This window comes from Physeter macrocephalus, chromosome 8, assembly GCF_002837175.3.
Source record: "Physeter macrocephalus isolate SW-GA chromosome 8, ASM283717v5, whole genome shotgun sequence".
In the NCBI taxonomy this organism is placed as follows: Eukaryota; Metazoa; Chordata; class Mammalia; order Artiodactyla; family Physeteridae; genus Physeter; species Physeter macrocephalus.
The window spans coordinates 71,535,843-71,560,981 of record NC_041221.1 but is presented as its reverse complement, the minus strand read 5'-3'; the positions used below and the strand labels follow the sequence as shown (position 1 = coordinate 71,560,981).

General features: G+C 44.1%; 1 protein-coding gene across 3 annotated transcripts in view; it reads right to left on the bottom strand.

Moving 5' to 3' along the window:
• Positions 1-1,427: 1,427 nt before the first annotated feature.
• The window catches only part of PIK3R1 (phosphoinositide-3-kinase regulatory subunit 1), an 87,279-nt gene continuing 63,567 nt past the window's right edge, over positions 1,428-25,139 (bottom strand). For all 3 annotated transcript variants that reach the window (XM_024129269.3, XM_024129339.3, XM_007108325.4), the window contains 12 exons: positions 23,599-23,730; positions 22,613-22,814; positions 22,329-22,408; positions 9,868-9,970; positions 9,201-9,299; positions 8,906-9,086; positions 8,557-8,682; positions 7,677-7,819; positions 7,291-7,467; positions 7,124-7,192; positions 6,252-6,422; positions 1,428-5,144 (listed from right to left, as the gene is read on the bottom strand). In XM_024129269.3, the coding sequence (XP_023985037.1) occupies positions 4,955-5,144; positions 6,252-6,422; positions 7,124-7,192; positions 7,291-7,467; positions 7,677-7,819; positions 8,557-8,682; positions 8,906-9,086; positions 9,201-9,299; positions 9,868-9,970; positions 22,329-22,408; positions 22,613-22,814; positions 23,599-23,730 (1,673 nt within the window). In that variant the 3' untranslated portion in view covers positions 1,428-4,954. The remainder of the gene's footprint in view (positions 5,145-6,251; positions 6,423-7,123; positions 7,193-7,290; positions 7,468-7,676; positions 7,820-8,556; positions 8,683-8,905; positions 9,087-9,200; positions 9,300-9,867; positions 9,971-22,328; positions 22,409-22,612; positions 22,815-23,598; positions 23,731-25,139) is intronic.

Here is a 25,139-nt window from a genome sequence, read left to right as displayed (position 1 = left end):
TTGCCAGAGGAACAGAGAGGGAGAGAGGAGCATAGTAGGGCTGCTCAGATTCCAAAGAGTCTTTCTGGCAGGAACTGGAGCCACAGGGGAGATTCACTACCTAGAAGTCAGAGGGCAAGAGACCCCGAGTATATAGTTCTCTGTGATACAGAACAGAGCAGGGGAAAAGCAGGAAATGAATCTCAAGAGTTACTGCTCTACACGGTATATTAGTCACTGTTGCCATGACTGTAATTACTTATGTGCCCCTCTCATCGCCATCACTAGACCATGCCTTCATGTCTAGGACCCTCACTGTGCTTAGGTGTTGAGTGCCATGTACATGCAAAGTGGCCTCATTATAAATTCATTCAGCAATCAAAACAAATGGGCAAGTTATTTTAGATTAAGGATGGTCTGCCTATATTGACTAGATACTAGAGTGTGAAACCAGAATCTGTAGTGAATCTTTGTTCCCTGTCTAGAACCCCATGTCATACCTCTGCCTGCTGCACAGTGCCTCAGTGTCCCTGCACTGTGTCTGTTTCAAACACGCAGCCTGTAGAACAGAGAGACAAAGCCAGATACCTTCACTAACCAGTTTGTAGAGAACAATTCTGGAGGTTTGGGGATGGATGGTGAAGGGGAGGGATTGAGAGACAGCGGATATCACATTTTCTCGGAGCAAGAACATGCCTTGCAATGACATCACCTAGAGCTACTTCTTTTCATCATTAAGGATACAGTGAAATGATGTAAATGACAGTGAGCCATCATTCATGTGTTCTTCTCACTTGACAAAAATGAGATAATGTAATGACAGTGAAAGGGGGTGGGTGGGAGACTACAGAAGGAGAAGCAACATTATTAACCGAAAGAGCAAGAGAACATGTCTTTGGTGATCACTGAAATTTCAAACCATAACCTAAGTTTCAAAACAAACTTTATTCTGTTTGAAGACCTAATACAATGCATTAAAGCAACAAGACATAGCTCCATTGAATCTATAGCTTGAACAAATGTCAAGGAGGCACAGTCCCCCCGCCCCCCACCCCAGGTGCCTTGTAAAGGCAAAATTACAACTGACCATGACATCCTCCCTCTCGTCAAAAGACCAACTTTATTTTAACAATGTCATAGAAACAGATTTGTAAAAACATCGAAGAGATCGTAGCTTTAAAAAATACACACATATAAATGAGTTTTTTTTGTTTGTTTTGCCTTTTTTTTTTCTTTTTTTAAATAGCAGCATCCTGGGCAGCTAATGCTATCTCATGGTGACAAGTTCAATGTTAAGTTGGTTAGTGTTTCCAATGAACCCAATTTTGTTCATCATACTAGTAATTCATACTAGTAACTTATATAACTAGATTGCTAAAAAATAATAATTTGGCATTTCAGAACTTTGTCCCATGTGAGGCATTGTGCTATAAACTGCCCCTTTCTTAAATGACCCTGAACTCAAATTTCAGGGTCTGCTCTCCAACTGACTTGGATACCATGCATAGCAAAAGCACAGTTGTTAGAACCAGCAGAATTTTTCTCCCAAAAAGGAACATCAGTAGGACTTCCCAAACACGTTACTAGTTCATAACCAGCTATATGACAAAGCAATTGGTTCCCCAGTGACAGCTCACATAAACACATTTTGACTTGACACACTGAAAACAAGGATTTCCAAGTTCAGCGAGTCACGTAGACCAGCTACCCAACAGGAGTAACTTTTAAACAACAGAAACAAGCCAAAGAATTATGAACTTCTTCTCACTTCACTTGCAAACACTTTTCACCTTTATAAGACAAAACAAAGCAACCTCAAAGGAAAAACAAACCCATACACACATACAAGAATTGTACTAGACATTGGCTTGTTATGTACTTGAACTCAACGACTGTGGATCTGTTTTGGCTGAAAGGTGTACTGGAAACACAGTCCATGCACATATACATATATACATATATCAAGGGCCGTGAAGTCGTCAGATGTTGCAGACACAGGCTTTTTGCCTTTTCAACATGGTTATGAGTTTTCCCTCATGTATTATATCAGATCCCAATGCTCCCAATTCTAGAGCCCCATCACAGCCTCTCTGCAGCTTAGCTTCTGGCTTTTATCTTCAGGATGCTGCGTTGGGTGGGGAAAATCAATGCATGGATGTGAGCGTGTATCAGGAGGGACTCTGCTGTATCCATTCCTAATCATAAGCTGCTCAGTGTGGTTAGGAGATGAATGATTGGACTCAGAGCCCTGCTGGTCAGACATCTACAAGGACAGATGTGATGGCATGCCGCACGCTGTCAGAAGGGTACTGGCCAGGCACAGGCGTAGCATCATAGGTAAGTTGTGACTCACGGTGACAGGAAACGACGAATCCTGCCTTTGCTGGTCAAAGAAAAACCTATTGCATTTCTGCTCGTGAGATGCAGAAATAAGGCAAGTGCCTAAATACCATGCCATCTTGTGAAGTGGTGAAGCAAAAACATGAACACAATGGTAGCTTTTTAATGCAGTATTCCATCTCAGAGCTTATATTTTAGAAATTAAAGTTCCTTAATAACATACATGGATGTGCTACTAAAAAAACCCACCAAACCTAGTTGATAAACTACTATTAACTAATGGTTGGGCTTCTGTAGGACATGGAAGGATAGTTGTAAAGGAGACACTCAGAGAATAAAACCAGGGGAATCATGAATTGTCTGGAGATGTGAGGAAAGACGGTCAGGTCAGTACAGTCAAGTTTGAGGGCTGACAGTCCGGCTGTAAGACTGACTATTGCTATTGATATGAGTAGCTTCACGTAAAAAGGAAAAAAAAAAAAAATACATTCTACATTTGATTGAGTCAGCCACTAGACTGATTCTTTCAAAAGAATTTTAAAAGGAACAACATTAAAGAACAAACCAAAACCCCCTTGCCCCCAGTAGCTGAAGGAAAGAGAAATAAAGCTGTGGTGAATCTAATATTGAGCAAGGAAAACTGAAGTTGTTAAGATTCCATTTTAATCTCCCCATTATTCCTTCCAACACAGGGACAGTTACCACTGAACCCAAAGGCTTTTGCATATGTAAATTGGGGAGGAGATCTCTTGCTGTTGCCTTCAGTTGGAAAGAATACTCTATAACAACTAACTCCTTCCTTTTCCCCATGGTGAAGTGTAACACATGCAATGATTTGGGTGAATGAGGACTGTTACTATGATTCCTACAGCCATGACTTGAACAAGCTCCCCACAATCGGGGCAGGAACGATTATGACCATGTCTGTTTGCTTTCTGATCTAAGTTGAATGGAAAGCTAGGAAAATTGCAGATATCCAGATAAAACTATCTATCTCTCTTTTCAGATCATGCTTTTTCTACAGTGGATGTTGGTTGGTTGGTAACGGGTAGTCTAATGTTAAAGAGAGACAGGTTTTCTAAATGCAGCAATGATACTTTGAAATCAGTGTTTCCAACAAGGGTGAACACAGCTCCAGGACCCTGCCTGCCTGCCTTCCTAAGACCTAGCATTCCTGTAGGTTTGTAATCGTCATGAGGGTATAGTAAGTAGCAGATCAAAGTGGGAAAAAAGACTTCACTTTGCAGTGATCCACTTCTCTGTAATCACAAGAAAGAGAAAGTGCATGCCATCCTGCCACCCCTCCCCCCCCCACCTGTACATCCCTTCCCCTCCCTAGATTCAAGAAGTTCACAATTCTTTATGCAACAAACATTGCCAGGTACCGTATCTTAAGTAAGTCTTGAAACAACATTGTTGAACTCAGCCATACTTTGTCATATTCATATATCTTTCTCTTTTTTTATTGAATAAAGCAGCTTTGAAGCTTATCAGGCACTGCCCAACAAAACATTTAGTCCAAAAAAATCTGTTATGAACTTTTTAACCTTGGGCTAACAGCCAAGTACTCTGTACAAGAAAAACTGTAAAATATTTCATAGTTTTAAATCTGAAGCCATTTTTTTTTTAAACTGGCATCCTGTACATTTCTTCTTTTTAAAAAAAAGGTAACGAGTAACAATGAATATTAACAAAAAAAAAAAAATCAGGGACAGTGTTTTCAAGCAACAAAAATTGGGGCAGGGGAAGCTTATTCTGAAGGTACGTTTAAAACAGGTAACAACAATGAAAATTAAGAATTGCATAGCGCTGTGAATTTAGCCTTCAGCACAACAAAACAGAAGCTATTTGGTATTGATACAAATCCATCTATTTGATAGTTAGTCATTCAATATTATGTACATATTTTATATACTAAATGTCATTTTAAAGTCCTATTTTCCAAGCTCCATTTTTCTGTTGGTGGGTTTTCTTGGTTTGTAGAGTTTTAACGAAACACTTTCTGGCACTTTGCTACAACAGCATTTCCTCTGAACGTACATGAGCGGACGTTCCCCAACGTGTCCCGTGAGCGGAAGTGCCTTTCTGCTACATATCGGTTCATTTCGTTAGAAAATGAAATAATCCACAGTGCGATGTGTCTGGGGCCACCGTGCATGGCAACACCCAGGCTGGACCGAGCGACCCCAGGCCAGGGCTCGTCAGCCCGTCCCCGCTCCGGTCTCCAGGGTCCCAACTCTTGAGCTGGTAAAGCTTCTGAAAGCACGAACAAGCACCATGGTTAAAGGCCTCTTTGTCCCTGCACGCAGAGATTTTTGCATTTCTTTTTCTCTTGGTGTCGTTTGTGGTTGTGACTTTAAATTAATTAATCCAAAAAACAAAACCAAAAAGAAAGGAAGAGGAAAGAAAGGAAGGCTCATTAAGCACTCCAGACGAGGCATGGTGGTCGTCGCCCAGCGCGAGCCCGCCGCGTATGTGTGTCTTCCCCTCCTGCCGTGTGATCGAAAGCTCGAGTCACAGCTGAAGACGGGCGGCTGGGTGTCCGCAGCTCAGTTCCCAGGTCAGGCTGCAGGGGAGCCCTGTGCTTGCTGGAGGCGTCGGGGAGCTGAAGGCGAGCAGGCGGGAGGGCGGCCCTTCATCGCCGCTGCTGCGCGTACACCGGGTAGGCTAGTGTGACGTTGAGGGAGTCGTTGTGCTGCACGAGGGACGTGTGTTGGTAGTGGAGCACCAGTTCCTTCAGGGAGCTGTACAGGTTGTAGGGCTCGGCGAAGCCGTAGCCCGTGGCCGTCTTGTTGATGACGCAGTGCTTGACCTCACCGTCCACCCTGCACACGGAGAGAGCACAAGGGCCTGGGTGAGCTGGGCCAGGATGAGGCGTTTTTTGGTAAAAGCGTCGTGAACATCCCCGATGCAGGCCCGCCTCCACATGGGGACCAGTCCTGGGGGAGCCCTAGACTCATGGAGTTGTCCCTTGTCACTTACTGGCTGAGTAACTTCGGGAGGTAACCCAGCTTCACTGAGCCACTGGATTGTCATCTTTAGCACGGATTAAAAGGGAGACAGTAGTAATCTATCTGTACGAGGGGAGCTTTGAGAAATGAGGTGATGTACGGGAGGGGCTTGCTGGATGCCTAGAACGCGGTGAGCAGGCGACGGGTGGTGACTTCAGCCATTACTATGAGCGCTGCCGCCCAACCAGAGTGGTACTGGTACCGTTACAATTATTAACAGGACTCCTCCTTTCAGGCAGGCCTGGAATCGTCCACATACCTCTCCATCTACTCTCCTCTTCCCTTGTCCTCACTCAGAGGTCTCACTTCTTTCCTGTAACAATATTTCTCTGCTAAAATGGAGGGAGGTGATGGGCTATAAAATACTTGGGAGACCCTTTCTCTCCTAGAGGACATTCACGTCTCTGAAATAATGTCAGTGATCCAACCTCGCCCTCCAAAGTACCCCCAAACTATTACATAAACAAAGGAAAATAGGCCATAGGACGGAAATGTCTTCTCTTGGGTGTACTTATCTCAGGGACAGTGACCAGGGTCGTTTCTCTTACTGTCCCTGATGGGGCCTTTACCTGTGGGTGGTGCTTCCATGTGGATCACCTCAGATTCTAACTATACGGAAGCCCCCGAAAAAGCAGCAAGTGTGGCTATTAGTTCCATTTGAAAGATGAAAAAGAAAAACAGGACTTCTCCCAAGCCCTAGTCTTCCACCTAAACAGCAGGTTTCTTTCTACCCGACAGCTACTCCTGCCTAGACTTGAAAAGATTAGGTTTTATTTCCTCTTCTCCACCGTTGTACTACTGTAACACTCTCAAAGATTAGAACTTTTCCAAATCCTTGCCCGCACGGTTGGCTGGCTGAATGAATGAAACACCTCCTTGAGATATGTCTGACGAGACAAATAATTGGCTGGAGGTACATACACTACGGAGCACGCGTAGCAGCCCTGTTTACTGCTTTCCCGGACAAGAAAAGTGCCATCTCGTTTCCCTCGCAACAGGTTTTCGGCTTTGTTTCGGTTGCTGCTTCCAACATTCCATGTCTTCTCGTCATGGTGGGGCAAATCCTCATCATCTTCCACCAGCGAATATTGGCTAAAAAGGTAGGAGAAGGTTTCCAAATGAAGTACATGGCAGCCAGCAGCCTGCCCCTCTGAGAAAGGGCCCTCTCCTCACTTCGATCTGGTTCCTGCCCCTCTTCCAAGCAAGTCAGGCCAGCGATTGCGGGTCTGACTCAACCAGCTTCTCCCGCCCGAGTTTCCTCATTGAGTTTAGCCTTCAACCACCCACCCCCTCCCCTGAACAAAGAGTCTTAGTAGCACTAAGTGCTACTCTTCCTGTTTTCAAGTCAGCAGCTACGCTCAGCTACCTGCGGCAGAGAGCAAGGTATTAAACAATCCCGTCTGTCCAGTTTAGATCAGGAAATGGATTGATGAGGAGGAACACCAGTTTTCATATCATTGAAACAAAACATAAACTTTAAAAATATGCTAAACAGGGTTGTCTCCCGCAACACCCTCCGTCCCCCCGCCCACATTGGTCCCAAAATATGTTGGGATTTTCTAGACGGTTCCAGGACATCATCACGGACACAATGTCACTTCAAAGCCCTACGGGGGAAAAGGAAATCTGCATTCTCCTTTGCTAAACTTTCCTTTTTTAAAATTCTGGGTAATGAGACTGATGATAATATTTTCTCCTACGAGACGTTCCATTCCTCACTTGCTCCGCAAACGAAGCAAGTTGTGCATTTTCCTTCCCTTGCTACCTCCCATCTGTGCTAACTAACTACTTACTCTTCAGTGTTTTCATTGCCCAGCCACTCGTTCAGCTTCTTCTGCCGAACACCTTTCTGAGTCAACCACCTGGAAGAGAGGTTTAAAAGGAAAATGCATTAAGAACCTAGCCCTGATTTTTGCAATTACCAGTCATGCACGTGCAGGGTTCCATTTCCAGTACGTACATCAAGTATTGGTCTCTTGTCTTTCTCAGTTGAATGAGGTCTGGTTTAATGCTGTTCATCCGTTTGTCAATCTCACGATACTCGGCAGCCTGCTTCTTCAAGTCCTCCTCCAATCTCCTTCTGCTGTCGACAATTTCACTGATTCGAGACTTTAACTTTTCATAATTATGCATAATCCTGCAGGCAAGAGAAATGCATCCATAATTACCTGGAGCATCATGAAAGTTCCCCCAAGGTTGCAGTATTGATTCCCAGCAGCTTTCCTCAGGTAAAGAATGCTTTCTCTCCCTGTCGTTTCACAGAAAGCGAGGTCACCTTTAAACCGTTTAAGAGAATTGTGGTGATCTCTAGCACATGGGCAACGGAAACCCTCCTGGGTCACCAACCTTTGGATTTCTTTCTCATTGCCTTCACGTTTAAACTTTTCTATGTATTCTTTGCTGTACCGCTCCTGGGTTTGGCACTGTTCTTCAAATATTTTTATGGTTTCATTAAATGCTTCAATAGCTGTTCTTTTCATTTGGATTTCCTGCAACCCAATTTTAATAAGACAAGGTCATTCCTTTCACAGAGAAGACAATTTCTTACGGCAACATGCTACCGGGACATTTTGCTACCGGGACATTTGATCGGCGCTACTATCTGGCACGCGAGTATTTTGTTAGCAAGGTGGGATTCAAATTCATAAAACCCCTTAAAATAGTATCACAGAAGCACACATTTCCTTTGGAGAATTTTCCCAGTCTATGGAAGATGACTGCTTGACGGTTTTCTACAGTTTTCGTCTTTTTAAAAAACCATTCCACTTTATCAGCAGTTTAGGCCATCCTCCTGCTCCCTCTGGCAGGGGTCCCAGATACATGATGGCCTAGAGGAGATAGATTAAAGCCTCTGGGAAAACAAGGCAGTAAATGTAGCCTCAACCCTTTCATAGTAAGGGCATATCAGGGTTAAATCCCCATTTCAGAGATTAGACAAGTCTGTGGAACTTCCAGTTATTATTCGCTTTCACTCTAAAAAGAATTCTTCAATCTGCAGTTATGCCAATCCAACTTATTATTCTGATACTTACAGGCTTCATTGAAAAGGTTTATAGTAAGTAAGTATTAGAATAATCAACAATTCACAAATAAATGATCTCCCCACTTTATGACTGGCAAAAACTCAACCTTTTTAATTCTTTTTCTGAAGCTGAGTATAACATGCATTAGCTTCTAGTAACTAAGAGCTCTACAATGTTAATGGGATTTTTCACAGAAAACTCACCTGGGAAGTACGGGTATAATCTTCATATAATCTATCATATTCCCGACTTTTTTCTTGAAACTGAGTGTTATATTCATGTAATTTTTTCCCTACAGCTTCAATATTATCTTCTTTGACAACTTGATCCTGGAAGGATTAGAAGAAAATGGAAAAAATATAAATTCAGTTAATAAGGTACTTATCTGACATGGGAAAAAATCCTCAAACAATGGTCATTTATTTTGTGAAAGTATTTTATTGAGCCACTATACACTTGTGATCACAAAATTACATGCAATTCATCTGCTTCAAAATATTTTCTAAACATTAAAAGTATTTTTAAACAATATTAACATGAGTATGTGATTACCTGTTGGTATTTGGATACTGGATAAAGTAATTTCACATCCAGTTTGGGATTATACTGAGCTAGAGATTCATTCCGGTAGTGGTTTATTAGTTCAACCACAGAGTTGAAGGTTAATGGGTCAGAGAAGCCATATTTCCCATCTCGGTGAAATATTTTGATTAATTTGTTATTTCCTCCTTTCCTGCAAATGCAATACAAAAATACATAATGGCATTAGAATTCTCTTTAAAAAAAAAAAAAGTGTGTTCTCCCATCACCTTTAACACGCCAATTTTAGCCACACACCCTAACTCACCTTAGTGTAAGAGTATAATCACCGTGCATTTTAGTAGATGCGTCTCGTACCAAAAAGGTCCCATCAGCTGTATCTCGAAGTTTTTCATTCACTTCTTCCCTGAAGTGAAAAGAACATGATGAGACAATGCTCACCTAGTGGATTTGGTGAGTCTCGTGTTACATTTTCTTTTAATTGTATTTTCAGAGCTTAAGAGTTAACACACAAGTCAGTCACTCTGACAAATCAGCACAGAAAGTCGTGATCCCCAAAAGGTTTCCTCCCAACTCTTCATTCCCCTCAAAAAAAAAAAAAAAAAAAAAAAAGCTTAGACTAGAAATGCCACTTTAAGCTGATAACATTAATTCTTAAGAGTTTTTGTCTAATAAAGAGAGTGACTTTACACTCTGCCTTGAGTCAGTGCCACTTCACCCTGCTGCCCCCGACAGCTCTGTCAGTAATGAAACTTCTCGGGTATTTAATTTCCTGTGGCATCCAGCACCCACAATTCCCCAGAGCTCAGTGACTTCTGTGGTCGTCTTTGGAAGAGAACCAACTGTGCTTCATGCTTATGTTGGATGATAGCCTAAAAATGGAACTTAGCAAGCTGGTGCGTTTTGCTTTTCTTTCTCTTCATCTAAAACTCCCTAGCTCTGGTGAAAAACTCAAAGAGTCTCTGTAGCCTTACCTCGAAATATCTCCCCAGTACCATTCAGCATCTTGTAAGGACATATTGTTATTCATACCGTTGTTCGCTACAGTAGTGGGTTTTGGTGGTTTAGGAGGCAGTGCTGTAGATGAAGGAGAAAGAAAAAGTTTTTGCAGGCCCAAGTTCCTTTAAGTAACATTTTCAACTGTGAAACACACCAATAATGCACGAGTCCATGAACCTTTTCTTTAAAAAAAAAAAAAAAAAATCAGAAATCTTTTTGACTGTAGACCATAATTGAAAAAAAGAGAAGAGCTTAGAGACCAACAAATAAAATGGGCTGGCCATGTGAATGAATTTCAAAGTAAATCCAGAGTCAGTCACGACATTTTTCTACTTTCAGGTTTGAGTTGAATTAAAGTTTCATATCTGGTCAAATCTATCTAAAGTAAGAGACCACAAAGAGAATAGCAGGAGGAATCACATGGCTTGGTTTTAATATCCTCCTCTTATTTAATTATAAAAGACAAATTTGGTTTCTGTCCTCCACAAATGCTGCTGTGGTAATAAAAAAGCTCATCTACAGGAATATGTTTTAAGAGGCGGAATTGGGTTTCTCTAATCTTAGTATTTCAGGCACTGTTCTGCCAAAAGCCACTTTAAGAAACTCCTCTGTGACCTCAATCTCTTTAGTATTCATGATAATATTCTATTGGATAACTGTGCTCTATATTATGCCAAGAGTGATTAAAAACCATATCCCTCTTCCTCAATGTCAAATCAGTATTCCTGTACCAACTGGTGACAAATAAAGAAAGACTGCAGTGTTTCTGAATTTCTTAATTGGGAGGAAGGCAAAAATAATTGAGAAAGCAAAGTAAGTCTAGGATGTCTAGCTAAATTCTAAGTCATAAGTTTTAAAGCACTGTTATTATTTTAAGCAAAAATTATTTCAGGAGTCTAGCAGGTATATTTTATAAAGACCGAGACTCAATAATGGGAAGCCAACTTCTCTCACTGCAGTATCTTAATAGAAGAGAGAGCAAAGTCTCAACATTTGATTCAGAATAGTTTCATGGCACCTAGAACTGAGTTGCAATCACTGCTACGTTTGATAGCAGCACTGGTACATGCTTTCTAAAGTACCGAGTGTTATCACTGCAAAGTGCCACACTGTCCTCATCCACTGTCAACAGAGAAAGCAGCACCAAGGTTGCATCCTTTTAATTAAAGGAACGACATACAATATAACCCAAACAGCAAATGAGCTCGAGTAACAAAAGACACCAGTGAAAAACTGGAATCCAATTTATATCCATTCAACTAAGAATAAGCATTTACCCCACACAGCCTGACTTGCTTCCACAGGCAGTCAAACCATTTGTTTCATTTTCACGCTATGAGCAAACTCATTAAATTAGAACAAATGAATAAAAACAGACATCCAAAGAGGAGCTGTTAACCATAGTTGTCAAAAAAATTAAATGCCACAACATTAACCAGCTTTCTACAAGAATACTGCAGTATTACCTGGTGGATCCATTTCTATATAAAACATCAAGTCTGTGCCACAATTTATATCTGGCTTAGCATATTCTAAATCCAGGTCTTCCATATTCCAAACAGTGTTGTACATTTGTGCGAGAGTTTCCTTGGCTGAGCTCAGTTATAAGAAAAGAGTCCGGCTTTCTTTGTAATGGTGTCTTGGAATTCATTTCAAAACCTATAAGGGGCTGCACTGTAACCTATGACATCACACACCCCAGCCAATCAAGTCAGAAAAATGTCACCAGACCACTCCTGCTTCATCATTTCTCTTCTCTACCAGCCTTAACACAGCCCCAATCTCACGAAGATCCTACATTTAACAGAACTGCAATGTATACACGCTCTTCGTTTCAAAAAGGTGTTTAATCTGACTGTACTTCTCTAGCCGTGAGTTTTCTAATTCCTTTTTTATTGCTCCGTGCAGCATGGTACGCTCCGCTCTTGGCAGGCTGACAAAAGCTGATACGCTGCGGCACGTAGCTTTCCCCCCCACCCCCCCAGTGCATCTGGGTTTATAGATAGCCCGGTCATTTCTTGGTTTAAAAATCTTACAAAGGCATCCAAATAGTATACTCAAGATATATTTTACAGTCCTAAAATGCCTCTGATATATATTAAAAGCAGGAAGGATCAAGAACTCTGGATATTTAATTTCAGTCCTCCATAATTCACTGCAAACTCAGAACTTATACACTGTCACAAACGTGCTACATTATAGAAAGCACAATGAAAAAAATGTAGAGGCAAAAACCTCTGTTAAACACTGCAGTTAAAACTATAGAATATGGAATGAAAATCCAAAAAAAAGAGAGGCCATATATCAGAATGCAGAGTACAGGCAGAGCTATCTTTGCTAAATATTTCTCACTGATGAGCCCATCTTCAGATTTACTGGGCTAAATACTGCTTGGGGGTGGGTGGGTGATGTAATCACTTGTGTGTGTGTGTGTGTGTGTGTGTGTGTGTGTGTGAGCGCGGAGGGGGGGGCTTTTGTCCCCTCCATCTCAAATGCCTCAGTTTGGGAAGAAATGTTATTATTCCTTCTTAGCAGTATTTATTGTGAAGAAACCAATTCCCCTATAAATCTAAATTAATGTTAGTTCTACAGTGAGAGGGGAGGAAGGGAGAAAAGGCTCCCCCCACCCATGTAAATGTAGTTAATTTAAAAAACTAGAGTGGGCTGTGTGATCTACGTACATGTGCATGTCACATATTTCTGTGACAATTTAAAGAACACAGAAGCCCTGGAAATTTATTCTTAGACGTTCTGTCAAATTTGGAATCATAAAATATATAGAAATAGAGCAAAGGCAACACAGCCTCTGAGCACTGTTCATGTGTCTCTCTTCCAGTTTAATTCAGTTTCCCACTAAGGAGGAAGGCAGTTCAACCTATACCTTCCCACCCTCTCCCACTCACAAGCTCTCTTTGCCTAAAGGTTGAAGTAACCCTAAATGCAAAGAAAAATGGTGGTGGTGGGGAAATGTCCTCAGAAAAGATTCAGAAAAAAAAATCTTAATTCAATAAAAATGTTGACCCAAGTCCTCCCAGCAGCTGTGGACAGCGCGACAGCCCGGAGGGGACCCGTCCCCCATGCCTTTGGGAGCACTTGGTGCAAACCGGTCCTGCTGCTGGAACCCATGTGGTAGACCCCGGGAGGAGGGCAGGGAGACAGGTGACTTTCCACATCTCTCCCAGGCCTGGCCAGGCCCCAACTTCCAGACCAGCACTTGGTAATTTCCTCCTTCCCCATTTCCAACTGAAGCCCCATCTCTCCCTCACATTGTACCCCTCGAGGAAATGGGGGAGTGTCTCCCCTAATCTCTCATCTGCCCTCCCCAGGCAGCGCTTACTATCTCTCCCTCTCTCTCTCTCTCTCTCACACACACACACACACACACACACACACACACACACACACACACGCGCGCGCGCGCGAAGACAAACTGCAGAAATGAACCTTTCAGAGAAGTCCCCCAAAACAGTGAAACAGCCAAGGGGCAGAGCAGTGCCCAAACGAAAGGCAACTTACTTTGAAGGTTATGCATTTCAACGGTTTCCCTTAGAAATGCCTGTATCCGACAATGGAAAAAAAAAAAAAAAATCCAAAAAGCAATTCCTCCAGCCTGTGCGGCGCAGGACTCCGAGGCTCGCACGCGCCGCCGGCAGCAGCGCAGCTCAGCGCCCGCCGCCCGTGCAGAAGCCGAAGCCGGCTGCGCGCCGGGGCCGAAGCTGCGCCGGGGAGGGAAGGAGCCCGGGCGCTCGCACGTCCCTCTCAGATAACGATCGCGGCTTCATGATTAACTTGGGCAGGTTCAAATATTTGCTGAGCTAGGGATTTCGGGTGGGGGAGGGGAGCCCAAGTCCAAGTCGAAGTTGTCATCATCGTTAACAAGTGGCCAGTGCCAGCCCGGGTCCTCCTCCTCCTCCTCGCCGAGGAAGTGAGAAGGCCATTGTCAGGGGACCTAAAATAGGCTCTCGAACCGGCTGCGGCGGCGCGCGGCTCGAAGGCTCGCGGGGCTCAAGTGGCCACAGTGCAGCGAGGCACTAGGCGCTGCCAAACACAGGAAGTGGCTGAGCTAGTTCAGCAAATCTCCCTCTCTCTCTCTCTCTCTCTCACACACACACACACACACACACACACACGCGCGCGCGCGCGAAGACAAACTGCAGAAATGAACCTTTCAGAGAAGTCCCCCAAAACAGTGAAACAGCCAAGGGGCAGAGCAGTGCCCAAACGAAAGGCAACTTACTTTGAAGGTTATGCATTTCAACGGTTTCCCTTAGAAATGCCTGTATCCGACAATGGAAAAAAAAAAAAAAAATCCAAAAAGCAATTCCTCCAGCCTGTGCGGCGCAGGACTCCGAGGCTCGCACGCGCCGCCGGCAGCAGCGCAGCTCAGCGCCCGCCGCCCGTGCAGAAGCCGAAGCCGGCTGCGCGCCGGGGCCGAAGCTGCGCCGGGGAGGGAAGGAGCCCGGGCGCTCGCACGTCCCTCTCAGATAACGATCGCGGCTTCATGATTAACTTGGGCAGGTTCAAATATTTGCTGAGCTAGGGATTTCGGGTGGGGGAGGGGAGCCCAAGTCCAAGTCGAAGTTGTCATCATCGTTAACAAGTGGCCAGTGCCAGCCCGGGTCCTCCTCCTCCTCCTCGCCGAGGAAGTGAGAAGGCCATTGTCAGGGGACCTAAAATAGGCTCTCGAACCGGCTGCGGCGGCGCGCGGCTCGAAGGCTCGCGGGGCTCAAGTGGCCACAGTGCAGCGAGGCACTAGGCGCTGCCAAACACAGGAAGTGGCTGAGCTAGTTCAGCAAAAAATAGAATCAAAGCCTTGCTTGTAAAGGCCTGAACCTCTCAGAGCTGCCCAGAACACCGTGCCTTGCTCGCGTCCACCTCCTCCCACATACCAGCACAGACAGCCCCGCAGGTGTCACAGGAGAGCCCGGCGGAGCCACCCTGCAGGGAACAGGTTTACAAACGTTTCCCAGGAGGAGGCTCCTAGGGAAGAGTATTGCGCCTCGGCATGGGTACACTAAGCTCCATTGTATTAAAAATACACTCCAAGATAAAAACTCTACTCTGCAGCTGTTTGTATGAAGTCAATTTCAACTCCTGTTAAAATGGCCATAAAAGGTCTGTCTGCATGAGGTTGGTGCAGATGCTACATGGAGCAAAGGACGGGAGGGCAAGGAGAATGGCACACCTTTCTAGAGGATTTTTTCTCCCCTTTATTCGACAAAGTTGCAAGGAACCAAACATAGGACCGTTGGCTACTATTTAAAGAACTAAAATTTGGCCAAAGAAAATTTCCACTCACATCAGCATAGACGGCTTTACTGTTATCCCAAGAACCTTAACCCAATGTAAAAATCACAAAGTCACTAGCTTTAAAACCAGAAAAAAAAAATTTAGAGATCAGTTCCCTCGTGCTACAGACACACACACACACACACACAGACACAGACACACACACACACACACACACACACACGCGCAGGCTTCTCACCCAGAATGGTTTGCATAATATTATAGCACTAGGACCAGAACCCAGACTTCCGATGTTTGGTCCTAAACTCCTTTTTCTCCACCCACTTGCCCTGCTCTTTACTTCCCTCTGCCAGAGAAAGTAAAAATTAACAAGTGAAACTTAAGTTAATTTCTTTTAAGGCCCATGCAAAAAATTTCACACCTAAAACAAAACTGACTTTTTCTGTTTTCTATTTTTAGTTTAACTTTTTTTAAAAAAAGCTGCTTTCTAATTATCTTTTAAGAAACACAGGTTCTGTCTATAATACCCTCAGACTCTGTATGACAAGGTGACCCAAAGGTCACATGCAGTGACAAAGGAAGATCTAGGTGCTGACACAGAGTCCACACAGGCAGGAACCAGCTTCAGAATTACTTGCAATATCTGGGAAGTGCTGCTACACTCACAATGAAAGCGATTTTACAAGCTCTCCTTTGGTGCAATTGAAGTAATACGAAATACCTACTTTTCCAATTGGGAAAAAATTAGTCTCTAAGTGAATAGACTCAGCTCCTGCCAGCTGATCACAGACATAGGGTAAGCTCACAGAATACCCTTGCCTCCTGAGCTGCATAATCTTGCCCTACTTTAAAAAATAGTCTTTCTAAAGCTGGGAACCTTGGAAACATCAGTCACTTAAGCATACCTGTCTGGATTCACAGGATATGTCATGTCAAAACCTTCTAAGATTAAAGTGTTCTCTACTCTGACAGTCTATTTCCCGTTTCAGAAGAAAATTATCTACTGGGAAGTGGCACACTCTCTACTTACAGAAAGTCTTAAAATAGATTTGAAAACTTTGCTTCAAATTTCTCACAATATGTACAATCATTTACCCTAGAAGTTCTATTATATTACCCAAAGTGTGAGCTGAGTCTTTTCCCAATTTTAGTCAATTTAGTGATCTGCAAAACACATGCTCTTCATTAGCTTAAAAAGGGAGCCCTCTGCTGGTAGAACAGAATCAGTAACTTCTGCTCCAGAGAAAACAATCAACTTTCTGTGTATTTCATTGATCTCCCACTATGTCCAGAAGTTCACACAAAATAAACATAATTGCCCAACTGTCACTTAATCTATATGATTCACTAAGAAATCACTAATAAATCAAATGCACAGATATCATAACAACCTTGGAAATATTTTTCTCATGCCTGCTAATAAGCTCTTGTAAGAAAACTTGTATTTTAATTTCTGAAACCCAAAGCCTAGTCTACCATACTGGAAAACTTACATAATTGAAAACTATATTTACCTTCTAGATTCTTCAAAACACTAAGTCTTACTACTTTCCCCTCTCTCAAAGTTTTGCAAAACTCATTTCAGAAGCAAAATGAGGCCATGTGTCACTTCTCAGCAGGTGTGATCTAGTCAGGAAAATGTCCCTTAATCATTAGAATAGTGCGAAAGTTACAGACTGAACACTGTATCTCATATGTGCCAATCACCATCAAGTAGCAAATGCTCCACGAGCAGCTTTCATCCTGCACAGCTTCTTAAACGGTTTTTTGTCAAGGGCCACGATTTATGAACAAAAGCCCATTTGAAAATAAGCCCATTTGAGAAAAAAATAAATGAGCCAAAATCTTCTTTTAGGAGTTAAATTAATGCCTCCTTTCATAATTTTAACTTAAGACAACTTAGGCCAGAAGGGCCCTTCAGGATGATGCCAATTCTTTAGTCTACATCCAGGGCTCTTAATGACCCTGCACTAAGAAAAATGTCCATTTGAGTTTATAAATAAACTCAGGGTTACAGATGCATAACAGTGATACATTCTACAAAGTATCTGAAAAGGTGCGCCCATTGCTTAGCAGAAAAAAGGACCCCTCCTCCACAATTTCCCTCTCAGACGTCCCTTGAGAGAAAGAGAAGGCTGCACTGTGAAAACAAAAGTAAAACTGAACTATAGCCTCCAATACATGCTCCTGTTCAGAGCACAAATAAAACTTCCTATTTTTTGACAAAACCTAGTACATGCCTTGCCTGCTTTCTCCTGCCCCTCTAAACACATGCAGCTTTTTCAAACTTTCACTTCTCACCTTTGAAACAACCTTCTAATGTCAGACCACATTTTAAACCCAATAAAAAATAAATCAGAGAAAAGTAAAACTCTTTGAAAGTCATTTCCTTCTACCTTAGTGCTTGCTTTAGTCTTGGTTGCAAACCAAGCCCAGAGCATTTAAAACAAGATTCATGAATCAGGCTCTTCAGGATGAATGTTTTGCAAATGCACCAGCGGTTAAAAATTAACTCTGACAGGTGTAGAAGGGCAGGGGGGAGAGAGAGTCATTTATTTTCCCTCTGGGCTTGAGGATACAATATTAGACTTCAATTATGCTACATTAATATTTCTGAATATATCCATGAAATCTGAAATATGTAAATACACTTATAATGGGTTTCATTCAAAGGCACTCAGTGTTAAATGGTCCGTTTTTACCTTAGTTGCCCTATAGAAATCTACTTTAGCGACCTAAGGATCAGTAGGGTAAACATAACACGAAGTGATTCAAGAAAACCTGCTGTTCAGCTTTAACCCTTTTTAAGACTTTTAGTAACAAAGAGAACAGCAAACCGTCAACCAAGTTCCGAGAACTTACTCTGTGCTAAGCCTTTCAAACCTTAGTTTCCCTCCCTACAGGGGGAGAAACCTTCCTTCACGGGTGTGCTGGATGCATTAAATGATCTGGTGTGTTCGAGTTCTTTGAGATTTCATTTGAACGATTATTATGCTGTGCCCAGTTCTACGCTGACAAGAGCTGAAAAGGAGAAGCCTTTGTCCTTGAGAAATGTAGCTAAGCTGATGAAACTACCAGGACAACTACAGAACAGTTACGTATAAGAGGACAAGGGGCTTAAGGACATAAATGGAGTGAATGGGTCAAAACCCTGCACATCAAGCAGGGGAGGAGCTCCCTGGGTGCAGATGAAGAGGATGGCACTGTCGGGGCCGCTGGGGACGGCTGTGCACTGTGCACTGCGTAAAGGCACCTGGGCAAGGTGCGTGGTGGGCGGGGGTGGGGTGGCGGGAGGGGCCGGCGCTGAGATCCAGGCGTCTCCACTCCCCTGAGTCGCACGCAGCGCAAAGGGCGTCAGACAAAGGCATCCTCCTCCCTCTAAGCAATGCGCCCACGGGGCAGCAACTGCCCACTGAGTGTCCTTTTCAGATCTGCGTTAAGTCCCCTCCAGGCAGGCCGGCGCTGAGATCCAGGCGTCTCCACTCCCTGAGTCGCACGCAGCGCAAAGGGCGTCAGACAAAGGCATCCTCCTCCCTCTAAGCAATGCGCCCACGGGGCAGCAACTGCCCACTGAGTGTCCTTTTCAGATCTGCGTTAAGTCCCCTCCAGGCATCCTGAGGCCAGGCTCCGCTGGTCGGGAACATGGGAACGTGGGACCAGTGGGGAGAACGGCCTGGTAGGATTCAGACGGCACTAACCGGGAAGGCGGCTTGAGGACATGGAGCCCTGAACGAGGCCAGCTCCGGCAGGGCCTTAAACACCAGAGCTGACACGACACTAAGGACATACGACAGGGTCGTGAGCTTCAGTACTCCTCACCTCATTTAATGCTCATAACCATCCCAGGAGAGAGGCGTTATTCCCATTTCACAGACTGGAACACCGTCTGGAAAGGCTGAATGAGCTGGTGATGAACTCGGTAAGTAAGCAGCAAGAGCTGGGATTCAAACCCAGACGTGACTTGCACTGTTCTTTCCACTGCATGACACACGACGGAGCGACTTTGAGCCTGATCCCCAAAGCTACAACAGTTGCACTGGGGCTCTTTACTGTATGTGACCCATAGGAGCAAATATCACCTATTCTTGGTCTATTGCTTGCTGGAAACTCCGGAGGACTTTTTGACTGGACACTACAGGCAGTCCCGTTGCCCGGGAAGGTTCCAAAAGCCCAGGTAGCAGACAGAGCAGCGGCCTGGTGTCTGGGCCGGGTGCCCCCACCCCCGGCAGACCCATTCCGGCTCACACTGGTTGGGGTGGCACCAGGTGAAACCATCAAGCTCTGTGGTCTTCAGTTTCTTCACGTGCAAACGGAGAGCTGGACAATGCATTCAGCTCTCAAGTGATGCTTTTTATGACGCTGTCACCTAAAATATTTACTGCTTTTTCAAATCCGGTAAAAATATCAAGCTGTTATTTCTGTCCTTTCCAATTTATTTTGAAGAAATCTTTAAAACTCCTTGAACTGAGATGCTGTTTCTCCTTCCCCTTTTCAAATTGTACCTATTCTTCGAAGCCCACTTCAAGTCCTTTTTTTTCCTATGAGCTTTTCCTGTCTACTAAAAAGTCACCAACCACATCTCTCAAATTCTTTTTATACTTACAGTACACACCCTCCCGCCCAGAATTTAATGAGACACTGTGTGCTAACGGGTCTTATTGCAACTGACAGGCTGCCTCACACATCATTAGTCCTGCCTATCATCTCAAGTTCTAACTGATAACAACTAGAAAAGGTGTCTGTTTGCCCCATAATAGTCTTGCTTGTCCTCCACCCCCCAAATATCATTCAAGCACTCATTTCTATTCATGAAAAAGTTACTGCAAATAAATGATTTACGAGTGTTCCCTGGAGGGGTGCGCCGGTGCTGTGCTTCCCAGCCCACTGGGATGAGCGCGTGCAGGGGTAACGGTGAAAGACTCCATGAAAACATCCCATTCCTACCAGGCCAAAGAAGTCATTTCTCTAACCCAGGGTGCCCTGCCAATCATCTGCACTGGAGCCATTCCTGAATGCAAAGGTGTTAATGAGGACGTTGTCCTGGGGTGGGTAGTCTGTTTTCACCAGCGAGAGACGCTGAAGCAACCTTTTAGTTCCACAAGTCCCATACGATTTGATTTGCAGAATAGTTGACAGAGATCACACAAAGGGAGAAATGCCTCCAACTAGGATTGAAAAATTACTTGGATGCAATTTTTTGGAAGAGGCTGCATGTGTTCTGGGATAGTCTAGCAACGTTCAAGGCTTTATGGATCGTTCTTCAACAGAGCTGATGGAACTAATCCATCTGCCTTTGAAACTGATACACCAATTTCTTAGTAGTAGGATGTAGGTAGGGTCTATGACATAGCAAGCGGTCTTAAGTGTGCATTATCAAAACAGATGCAGATGAAGCTTTTCTTGGGTGGAATTAGGCTGAAACTGAGAAAGACGTTTAACCAGTTTACACCAGAAGCAGAAGCATTAAACTCCACCACTGATTCTACTACACCCCGTGTAGCAGAAATTCTCGAAAACTCCATGCGATAAATTCGCTTGTGGGTTTGTGTCAAGCCCTGTCTGGCTTTTAGCTTCCATGTCTCCCCTCTCCAGAGAGCTGGCCACTGAGAAGGCTGGGAACCTCCCCCACCCTTCCCTGCAAGCAGGGCCCAGCTCTCCCTGTCTCTGAGATGGACCTCCACACGGGTCAGGAGGAAGTGAAAGATTGTAGCTCGATCCTTTGGCTGGGGGTCCTGTTCTGTTCTTGCTGGTACTCTTCATTCCCACCCATGTGATCAGTCTAGGAGTGGGTAGTCAATAAACGGCTCCAGTGCCACGTTCACACCTGTCCCTGTCCCCTTCCCACAGGGTGCTTCTAATCTGTCACTGCATCGTTTCCTACTGAGCCCAAAGGCAGCCTCTGAACACCAACACAGAGCTCCCAAATCCGTTACTGAGTGACCCAAGCAGTCACATGATACGACACCTTTTGGTCACCCTCTGGGACTGCAGTCCTGGGCCGTACCTGTTGGACAGATTTCTCTGATGCGGTTTACAATCCAGGGTATCCCTGTTACATATCCTGCTTGCTGGGATTTGGAACATTTGGACTGGACCAGGCTTGCCTTACGTAGTATTTATGCTGCCACCCTTACCTGTGGATCCCGTATTTTGGATCTGTCGACAGAAGCCCTTCCCAATACCTGTATCATGAGTGGTTACCCATCCCATTCTTTATCCCATCCCTACAGGTGGGTTTTAAGTCTAGGCCCTCACCTCGCTGTCTGCCCCTTCCAGATGCAAACAACTAAGGCTAGCTATGGAACACCTTAATAAAAAGCACAACATAGTCCGCCATCGCATGACTGATATCTGGGTCCCCACGTTTGCTCATACAGAGATAAGTTTGGTAATTTGCATGAGTTACTCATAATAAATAATACAGTCATGATGTTTTAATTAAATTCAAGACATAAATTCAGACCACAAGCAACACCTTCTACTGGTCCTGAAACTCCACTTCTAGGGCCCTCATCACTTTCTAAATGACCAGCTCACTTTAAACCAGTATACAGCAAAGCAGGGTTGTTTAGACTTTCCACAGTAGAGGAAAACTGCATCAGTTTAAATGAAATCCACTGCTAACTCGGTCTACATTTCCCGCTTTGTTTAACGGCTAATTGAATGCCAGCCTGCTTTCACAGAAGTGTCTGGCTTGCTCGAACTTGTTGCAGTAGACCCCTAGTTTCATACTGCTTGCATTATTAAAAATGTTTATTTTGACAAGACATTTCTCAGCCTACCTGCTTCCAAAAAACACATTCCAAAATACTTTAAATTATATACTAATTATAAATCCCCTACTTTGTAAGTATGAGAAAGAAAAACAAAAATGTCAGCAACGAAAATCAACGCCATAATTTATGCCACGACCAGAAGCATCAGGTTAAGGGGGTCGGGGAGCTCTCCCAGCAACCCTCACCTGAAACCAAGACCATGTAAAATCCACAAATATCAAAAGCTGGATAATAACTGACCATATGCGCTGCTGCCCAGCTATTTTTCCCTTAAGTCATGAGGTAACATGTTATTATGGATCTCAATTCCGCGAGAAACTTATGGCACTTCAGAGGAGACTGAAAGCCACCATTTTTCAGGCTCTAAAAAACGAACAGTGAGGGAATTTTAAATGTTCCGAAGGCATTACCTGGTGCAGGCTGGCGTTCATTCCATTCGGTGGAGATTAAAATTTCTATAACTTTTATGAGGTGTTCAGTATTCTCAGAACTACAGAAAAATAAAAGAGATCCATTAGACACCTTTTCCCCTAAACAACAAACTGATTTTCATTTCTGCATATTCAAGTGAATGTGTCTGATGGAACTATGTACATGCATTTGTGAACTGGTATCTTCAGAAGAAGCTTAAGGACCCATAAACTTAGGACTACCCTCATCACCCCAAAATCCAGGTTGCTCTTCTATCACTTACCTGGCTGCTGGGAATCTGAAAAGCAGGGGGCTGAAGAGTTCAGAGAGTACTCTTGCGTTCAAAAGATTTTTGCTGGACGTTTGAGAGAGCTTGAAGAAATGTTTTAGCAAATACTGCAGCGTGAGCCAATACTGATGAGGTATGCTGGGCGACCTAATGAGCTTCTTCAACAGCTGGATGTAGTCTTCAGAGCTTTGCACTTCTACAGGTTAAAAAAAGAAAGAAAGAAAAAGAAAGCAAAAGGAGTAAGAGACTGTTTCTAGCTATTAGTGAATAAACACCTAGAAAATTTCTGTTCTAGCTACAGAGGGATCATTTAAAATGAAGGCATCAGAAACAGCAGACAATACATTTGCTCTTCTCATTAGAAAAGGCATTATGAGAAAGTCAAAATCTCAAGTCAAATGGAAATGCAAGAAACTCTCGGTGTACAAAACCACAAGCAGCTCTCGGCGTGCTGCCGTCCATGGAGCAGCTTCAAGTGTGATTGGCTAATTCGGAGGAGCATCAGATAAGTATCACAGGTTTTAACTTTGAAGGTTATGAACCACAATTTCCTGTCCCCAAAGCACTTTAACTGAGCATTAGCTCCTAAAACGGAGAGTCCTCTTCCCTCAACTCATTTTCTAATGGCCACTGGAGGAAGGTGATGGGAACATGCCCAGTCACTGGGTCCTAGTCTGGTTCCCTGAATCCAGTGATGGCACTTGGCATGCTGAGGCATTTGCTGACGTAGTGAACCTTAAAATACTGATAAAAGGTTAACAATTAGCCATTTCAACACGTGGACGGCCTTCCTAAGCAAACTAGAATCTGGCTCTTCTATCGGATGCCCTGGTAAGGGAGGGAATTTGTACTGATGGGGGTGGGGGCAGACCCCTCCTAACATTTTCTAAGAAATCTCTCTTTATCTGCAGCCCTTGAGTTGACAAGTACATCCACATCTCGATACACGTTCAGGGAAGTTCTCAGAAGACACAACACACCTGGGGCTAAAGAAACCATTTCATTGTAAATGGCTACTGGAATGACAGGATTTGGTAAGTCCAGGAGATAGCGTTTGAAAGCGTCTGCTAAAACGTGCACATCGATCATTTCCAAGTCCACGGAGGCAGCATCTATGGTAGAAATATGCAAAAAAAAATTTTTCAGACATTTTATGCATTGGTTGGGTGGATTTTCTGAATGTGCGACTTCAGTGTGACACATGAAAGGAAGCGGTATGAGAACAAATGTAAGATGCTTGCGTATTTATGAGCAGTGTTTCTTGCAGGGGTTGCTCCTGGCATTTCAAATAGAACATTTTTCCCTCGTGTAGGTCTGTCCCCCACCCTGTAAGCATTTAGCATGAAGGCCCCTGCCCACGATGCCAGGAACACATTCTCAGACTTCGGGGCAACAAAAAACAGTGCTCCTGGGCTTCCCTGGTGGCGCAGTGGTTGAGAGTCCGCCTGCGGATGCGGGGGACGCGGGTTCGTGCCCCAGTCCGGGAAGATCCCACATGCCGCGGAGGGGCTGGGCCCGTGAGCCATGGCCGCTGAGCCTGCGCGTCCGGAGCCTGTGCTCCGCAACTGGAGAGGCCACAACAGTGAGAGGCCCGCGTACCACAAAAAAACAAAACAAACAAAAAAAAAAGTGCTCCTGCTGTGGGCTGAACTGTTTCCCCTACAATTCATCTGTTGAAGCCCCAACTCCCAGCACCTCGGAATATGAATATATTTGGAGACAGGGCCTTTAAAGCGGTGTTTAGATTAAAATGGGGCCATTAGAGTGGGCCCTAATCAATTTGACTGGTATTATAAGAGGGGGAAATTTGGACAAAGGGACACCGAGGGTGCACGTACAGAGGACAGGCCATATGAGGACACAGCAAGGAAGCGGCCATCTGTAAGCCAAGGAGAGAGGCCTCAGAAGAAACCAGACCTGCCTTGATCTGGGACTTCTAGCCTCCAGAACTGTGAGAAGATAGATTTCTGTTTTTTAAGCCACCCAGTCTGTGGAATGTTGTTATGGCAGCCACAACAAACAAATGCAGCCCCCCACAATGTTTGCAAGTTCGTCTGGACGGTGGTTCTCCCCTGATTGAGAAGGGTTCTGTTCTAGGGATGGTGGATCACACAGTAAATACTTCCTAAAATTGCAACAAGAAAACGTGACGTGCAAATCCACAGATTTCCTAAAATTTGAATTGCTCAATACTGCATATCAGATCTAATATAAATTTAACACAATAATAATAAATAATAAATATAAATATATATAAATATAATAAATAATAATAAACACAGACTGATTGATTAAACAGAAAGCTATTAACAGAATTTTAGCAGTCAATCTCAAGAACGGCCATAAAAATGATGTGAACTGGGCTTCCCTGGTGGCGCAGTGGCTGAGAGTCCGCCTGCCGATGCAGGGGACGCGGGTTCGTGCCCCCGGGTCCGGGAAGATCCCACATGCCGCGGAGCGGCTGGGCCCGTGAGCCATGGCCGCTGAGCCTGCGCGTCCGGAGCCTGCGCTCCGCAACGGG